The sequence below is a fragment of the Dermacentor silvarum genome, chromosome 10 (genome assembly GCF_013339745.2).
Source record: "Dermacentor silvarum isolate Dsil-2018 chromosome 10, BIME_Dsil_1.4, whole genome shotgun sequence".
In the NCBI taxonomy this organism is placed as follows: domain Eukaryota; kingdom Metazoa; phylum Arthropoda; class Arachnida; order Ixodida; family Ixodidae; genus Dermacentor; species Dermacentor silvarum.
In genome coordinates, this window is record NC_051163.1 from 158,716,741 (window position 1) to 158,724,679 (window position 7,939).

At 46.9% G+C, this 7,939-nt stretch overlaps 1 protein-coding gene across 1 annotated transcript; it reads left to right on the forward strand.

Annotated features, from left to right (window-relative positions):
- The first annotated feature begins 325 nt into the window (after positions 1–325).
- Positions 326–6,829, forward strand: LOC119431967 (uncharacterized). Its single transcript, XM_049657087.1, has one exon. The coding sequence runs from the start codon at positions 398–400 to the stop codon at positions 1,406–1,408; it is 1,011 nt and encodes a 336-aa protein (XP_049513044.1). The 5' UTR covers positions 326–397; the 3' UTR covers positions 1,409–6,829.
- The last annotated feature ends 1,110 nt before the right edge of the window (positions 6,830–7,939 follow it).

Genomic DNA, 7,939 nt, shown 5'->3' on the forward strand with positions numbered 1-7,939 from the left:
GTATACGCTATTTACCATTCTGTATTGGCAGTAGCGACATGCCTTGCAGATCTATCACATCTGTCCCAGACGCATTGAACGCTTCTGCTTTTATGTCATTGGATAAACGCCACTTAGTGCGTGCGAAACCAAACACGGTTTGCGGGGAGCGCAAACAAACGCATCCGCGCGAACTGCGTCATCGATGCGATTTTATCTCCTTACGTGATATTGAGACAGCCGCCACATTCGAAGCGCGCTGTTATCGTCGTCTCCTGGGTTACGACCTTAATCTAGACCCACTTCTGTATACTTGTTCCCATATATCGGACAGCGATAGCCGGGACTGACTTTCTTGGTGGTCGCTCAGGTGCGCTACACAGTCACAGCAGCGAAACACGCAGCAGCTGGCGCTATTATGGCGGCCCATCGATACACTTGCGTTGGCTTCTCGCCTAAGGCGGACAGGAAGCGCATCGACTTCGTCACCCCGATGCCCAGCCAGCGCTTATGCAGCGTCTGCAGCGTCATTCCCGACGTTGCTTTCAGCCTTGGCTGCCGCCACGTCTTCTGTACTGCCTGCATGAACGACTTGATGCGCAACTCGCCCGTAGCAGTCTGCCCGTTCGACGACAAGGAGTTTCGAAACGTAAGCGTCAGCTGGGACTCCGCGTCCGAAGGGTACGTGAGCTCGTGCAAGTCCTACTGCCTCAACAGGGCATTCGGATGCACCTACGTCGGCCGTATGTCCGAGATGATCGAGCACTACTACCGCGAGTGCGACTACCATGTAGTCTACTGCGGCTGCTGCGCGAAGCCCGTTGCCAGGGTGAATGTGTTGGTTCACCTCCGCGAAGGATGCGGTGTGGGCATCCTCACCTTGGAAAACACATTCGGCTCGGCCACTGCCTTTGGCACCGACGCAGACGAGTGCCTGTCTGCGGCCCGTAAAAACATTACCGACTTCATCAACCGCAATATGAGGAAAGTGAGTCCTGTCGAGAACTGGACACACGGGAGCAGGGACGTCACCGACATGCTTCGAGTCGGAGGCGAGGCAGCCTCTTCGAGACATGTTGGGTCGACGCAGATGAACCAGATGAAAATGAGCTTGGAACAAATGGTGTATTCAACGCGTACTGACGACGCCCTGACACCCTTCGTTTGCAGTACTTTGGGGCCTGCTGTTAACAATGATATCGCCACTGCGGACTCGAACACTGCGCTGCTACTCTTGACGAAGACAGACTGGACGCAGACTGACCCGACAGATGAATGGCCCTTCTTCGAGCAGACGGCCTCTTCTCAGAAAAGTGAAGATTCCCTGACACCTCTCTTGATCGATGTTGCTTCCTGCGGCAGCTGGGCACATGACTCAGCATATCACTCCTCAGCTTCCGGGTGCGAAACAACCGACGCCAACCCCTGAGTTGGATAGCTCGAAGTCAAAGTCGATTCTTGCCGTAAGCGAGGCACCGCCCGAGCCAATCAAGCAGCCCCTACTGATCTACGAGTGGGACGTCAAGCCATTCCGTAAGTACCGCAATCCGCCGTGGCCGGAGTTCAAGAGCGAGGTGCTGACGGTGGGCGAGCGTGGTTACAGGCTGAGGCTTGAGGGCAAGTTCAAGTTCCTCAACTTCCCGGCTCGCTTCCTGGCGCTCTACGTGAGGCTTCAGAAGGGCCCCGACGACGAATCGCTCGAGTGGCCTTTCAGGCGCAAGTGTTCGTTTCTGTTGATGCACACCAGGTACGCGCAGCGGGACATCTTGTTCACACTCGAAGACCACGTGAACGTCGAGAAATTACCGCGCGCGACCAGAGTTCGCCTCGAACGTCCCAAGACGGCGGAGAACTTCGCGATCGGTATTGAACAGTGTGTGGCGGCGCAGCAGATGGTGGAAGGTGGGTTCGTCTACAAGAACGCATTTAGAATCCGCTTCATCGTCGAGTAGCTGAAGGTACGATTTTAAAACAATGCTTAAAGGAGTACATATATTGCGAAATTGAAAACACTCTAAAAATATGTGAAGTTGGTGGAACTGCGAATACGTCTCCCGTGTTTCCTTCTGCTCATGAGGACTCGCAGACAGTTTCTCCAGTCTGCTGCGCTCGGCTCGCGGAACGGATCCGTCCAGCGGGCCTATTGGAATATCCTCGAGAGCTCATGTAACCGCATGCGCCGAACTCTCAGGCCCCGAGCAGCCCCGAGTTGAGCTCGGTTTCTGCAGTACAGCGGTGTATTGTTAGGACACATGATCGCGAGCATACCGTACCAAGCTGAGTTCTTGACGTGTATAGGATTTACAGCATACGTCACATTTTTAAAGGTGTCCATACAAAAATAATATTGCACGAATAGTGCGTGAAATATGCGCTATCAGATATGACTTTAATTTATAACACAGTATATTCACAAATCACCATTTGTCTGAACAATATTTGTTCCAATAGAGTGCCATAGCTTAATGTGCTGCACATATTACAACTAAAATTGGTGTACGTTGACGTAAGGTTCTGCAAAATAGCCTGGTATTTGTGGACATTTGTGCTTCCACTGTACGACTTACTATGTTTCGGTCACGAAAGAAGGCGGTGCGCTGTGGCTGCTGATAGCAGAAATTAAGGTGTCGCTCGACACGTTTTATGCTAAACAAGGCTACATCTGCGACACCTTCCAAGTAATACTTACTTCATATTTTGCGACATCAAAGTATTAGCCATAAAGTTGCATTGAACTACATGGCATTATACTTACGTCTTTTTTTATATCTATGTGACATTATATTTTTCTGTCGCGAATCCGAGCAGCGAGAGAAGTCTGTATAGCCTATGTAACGTTGCCTGTTATGCGTGAAACGGATCGAGGAAGAAAAGAAGCAGGAGGTAGCATTGCGCGACACTATTGAAGCCAAGAGAGTCGGTCCAACACGTAATGATGTACTGGTATGTTTACGTGCTTTCAACTGCGACTAGACAACGCGTGCAAGATCAACTTGCGGCCGCCTCACTCCAACACACAGAAGACAAAATTGTATACGTTACAATATGAAAGACTCGTTGCGCGATTATACCGAGAGAAAATGTTCACGGAGCGGCTGGGAAGACAGCCGAACAAATGCTCATTGATTAAAATCTACCACGAACCAAACACACTGGGCCGAGTCCGCCGGCCAGGGTCACGTGTTGGGCAGAGCTGGTGAGGGAGAAAAATCAAACAGGATTGCTTAATTCACGGCGAGTTGCCTTGCGAAGGCTGGCTGTGTGACGTAACGTCGCCTCCGAGTTTATTTCCTTAGTCAGTGGTAAAACGGAGTATAAGTGGCGTGACACTCAAGCATTGTCGTCATCGATGAGATTGATGCCTGGGGGACTTCTAGATACGGCGCGAAGAGCAAATAGAGATAAACGAAACGAGCTACACAGACCGGAGTGACAGCTCCGCGGCCAAATGACAAAACATTGATAGGAGAGCACTTCGAGCGTGTACACCAAGAAGGCGAAACGAGCAGGATGCGGAAACATATGGTTTCGTTTCTGTTTAGAGGGCTCTTGGTCGCGAACTTGGTCGCGAACCAGGAATTTGGTCAGCCTTACGAGCGTCAATTTCGCGAACAATCGGCTGGAACATATACAGGGTGTTCAAAATTAAGCTTTACGGAATTTTTAAAAATCGCCTGTGGCAGGTAGCGTAATTCTTATCATTGAGCTGGGTTATTCGATGAGGCGGACATCAGTAGCACGAGAAATGGAAACACGTATTCAACTAACTAACAAACATTCACTAATTATAACTTCTTAGTTAATTACTTTACGACACATATTGCAATTTACGAATTGTACCCGGCGAGTTTGCAAGACGCATCCACTTGAAATGAAATTCCTGGATGACACTAGTTTCGAGATGTGATCTCCTAAAATGTGGGACGAAATACATGGGCGTTCCAGTTACTTTTGTGCTTCAGTGTATAAAACAGTAAAAATGTAAGTGGAACAACAGTGCATTTTTACGGCGAGTTTGATGGCGCGTATTTCCAAGCTGGTGTCATTCGGGAAATTCATTCCAAGTGGATACGCCTGTCAAGCTCACCGGCTACAATTCGTAAATTGCAATGTGTGTCGCAAAGTAATTAACTAAGAAGTTTATTAGTAAATTTTTGTTAATTAGTTGAATATGTGTTTCCCTTTCTCGTGCTACTTATGTCCCCTTCATCGAATAACCCAGCTCATTGATAAGAATTACGCTACCTGCCACAGGCGATTTCTAAAAATTCCGTAAAGCTCATTTTAAACACCCGGTAGGTAGCAGGTACTAGAGAAGACATAGTTAAACCTTCCACGCGGTTTTCAATGCGTGAAACGGTCATAATAGTTGTCAATTGACGCACTTAAATCAATTTACGATGAATGCGAGCATGGTCATGATTCCGTGAGTATGCATAGCCTTATGTACTATGGGATTAGATGCATGCACAGAGGTTGTGCCTCTCCAGCGACATCCTTTCTTTTGGGCAGCTGCACCAATTGTTTTCTAGTGCCTGTAATCGAATCACATATTTTCAAAACCCTGACCGTGCATAACCCGAATAACATAGTCCCATTTCCCTGAAACTTTCAACTGGCTGTCACGTTTCGTTGTGACGATACCATGAGAATGTGCGTTTATTCACTCAAATTCACTTCAAAGTCCGCAATTAGCCCTCAAACTTTAGACTTAGGCTTCATTGCTGTCAAATAGGAACTTATCGCGTCCTTTATTTCCGTCACATATGAACTCGATGCGTCGTTTGCTTTTCCCGGGGCACTGGGAAGCATTGCATATAACGGCTGTCTGACACTTCCTGGTACCTATGCATAGGTAGTTTGTGTCCATAGCCATAATGTACTCCCTATATTTTATTAAATTTAAATTCGGTGCTAGGTAAATATAGTTATCTGTGGATAGTAAGAAAACATTCTACGCTGCTAACGCACTGGAGCGGTTGCGCAATTTATTCCAAATGCTTCAATTAATACACCCGCTTTACATTTTGTTAACACTTCAAAAAAAAAAATAGAACTTTCGGAACACACACAGGTTCCTTGTCTCCAATGCAGCATACATAGAGTTGTGGTCTGTTTGTATGTGTGTGCCACGTGACGTAGTGAGCAAAGTTAAACTTGAGGCACGTGGCATTGATGGCTGGCACATACCCGCTCTTTCGATATTGTATAATAATGATTCGATCGGAAGTATTGCAGTCATATTCTTTTCTTTTGCAATATTTGACGCGTTCACCCTGTTGATAAAGTGATTGAATTTGTGCATGTGCTCCATGAGTGCGTTGGTTAGATCAAGACTCTTTTCTACAAGTGTCGAAAATGGTTTGACTTGTACCCGTGCTACTACGCCACGTGCTACACATACATACTAGCCACAACTCCATTTGTACGCTGCATTGTTGTCAATAAACGTTGTACGGGTTCCGAAACGTCAGATAATTTTACTTTGTTAGTCAACTGAATTTTAATCGATTATCACTGTTAAGGTACTTCACGCACCTTCCGGGCCTAACTGTGAATCTGTCTATCGATTTATCTATCTCTCTTTATATCTATCTATTATCTATCTATGTCTCTAACGGTATCCTGCCAACCTGGGTCACTGGGTAGTCCGTGGTCGAATGGTTAAAGCATTGGGTTACTGCGTTGAGGGAAATGGCTTCGAAACCAATCGTTGGACCAACATTGGGTACGTGGCATGCGCACTTATGGGTCACTCTTCAACGAACCTATTTCACACCGACATGGGTCACTGGGAACGCAGAACTGGGTATGCAGCATCGGGTATGTACCACACTCCTCAATGAATCTTTTTGACGACGACTTGGAGCACTCGGTAAGTCCCATTGGTTATGGACAGCTATTTGATGATGATGATGACGATTTATTGGAATCGCCTTTGAAACGGGGCGGTGATAGACACCTAGCCAGCTTGAGTTACTCAGGTATGCTATGCATGTTTTTCACTCTAGCATTATTGTATATATCTCTTTAACCTTTTCTTTTTTTCCTCAAAACTTCTCTATCTACCTTGTACCGCTACCTATGCCTGTAACGAATCCGCTCGTATCAATCTTTTCCCTGCTTCTTTTTTCCACCAACACTCTAAACATGTCTTGCTTATCTCGACTGCTGACCGGTTGATGCTTTCGTCCACTTTACGTCCAAGCGCTTCTGGAAGGTGTACGTTACCTACCGGTCTCACTGGGTGAACCTCTTTCTTGCCCGTTCGGGTTACTGGGTGTGTGCCAGTAGGTGTGCGCCGATCTGCAGTGAACCTTTTTGACGACAACTTGGGTAACTATGTGCCACTTTGGTATGTGTCACTCTTTAATGAAAAAAAAAAGTGCAACAGAACACATCACAATAAATGTCGACGTTGGTGCGATTAGCAGTGTATCAAAGTATAGCGACACAATGTATTGCCCCCATAGAGACCCGTAATACATGAGTTGTGTCCGCAGCCGGACTCTTCCCGCTGGACATGCTGGGTCATTCAGCGGCACAGTCGAGAAGTCCACGCATGGCGCTTGTGTGCATGTACATTCCGAGAAGTTCGAATATATATGGCGTGTGTGTGCTTGGCGTATGTATGGAGCATTAGGAACAACTAAGTATATTATTGTTCGCAAACTCAGGGCTCTTAGCAGAAATGGCGGTCACGGTTTATCAATTTATATCGGTGAACTTCTTGACCAATATAACAGTGTGTACCAGTTGCCACCAGACATGTGTCTGCTGTGGCAGCAGCAGTGAAAAATAAAGCACTTTTTCTCTAGTTTGAATTGTTGCGACAGATGCTGCCGCTGTTTGCTAAGTATACTGCAATTAAACATATTCTTGTTTATTTCAATGAGAGGACACTAGTGCTGCAATTATAAATAGTTGCAAACGATACCACTGCAGAATGGCGTGTAATAACTGATTTTTATTGCGAGCGATCGTGTTTAGCCAGAAAAGTATGTCTGATTAAGTGACGCAGCGTTCACTGTGGGTGGGATGCGAAATTTCACATTCTTGATTCAATTCTATGCTTGCACGTGTACAGTCGACGACGTAAAGTATTTAAAGATATACGTAGTTTCAAATACTCAATAATCTATTCGCGAAACTATGTTGGAAAATGTGGCCCGACTATTACTAACTGAATGAACAAGCGTGGTGTGAGCGCGCACAAACAAACATGAATAGATCGCATTGAATGACTGCGGACAACGACTGTCAAAACGCTGGCAGCAAGCCCATACGCCGCAGCGGGCGAAGGTACGTGCGGTCTATCGCTTCAACTGAAACTGAGCGGCGAATGCACGGCGCATAAAGGTCAGAGCCGTGTGGAGATAAGAGACGGTGCGGGCGAGCGACGAGCACGGTTGTTGGCAGAGTAGAAGTGCGCCCCCCCCCCCCCCCGCTCCCTCCGGCGCTGGCTCCCCGCTTCCTTGCTTGCGCGTGGGAGATTGAGTGCGTTCGCTCTCCGTGATAGCGCGCGTCCCCGCACGCTTCCGCTCGGGCATACGGCGCGCGGCGAAGATTTTATCTATAGGGAACCTCACGGCGACGGTGACGCCGACGGCAGAAATCTGGTTGAAGTGTCCATATAATTGCTATCGCAATAAAACGACTATTCTCGAATCGACTACGACATCATGTTAGATTTGTTATTCGAAATTTTCAAATATTCGGACACGTCTAGTTTAGAGTATTGTTAGAAAAAAAGGCAGGGAAGAGATTGAGAGATTGGGAGTCGGGACAGACATGGGTAACTGTTGAATATAAAAGCAGATGCTTTAATAAAGAGAGGAAAGATCAAGCAGATGTAGGTAAAATGCAGGGCTGCTACGCATTTATGTAATACCTGATTAGCTCGAGCAGGCTATGCTATTACTTGTCACCCCTCCGCTTTGAAAAAGATGCTAAAAGACAT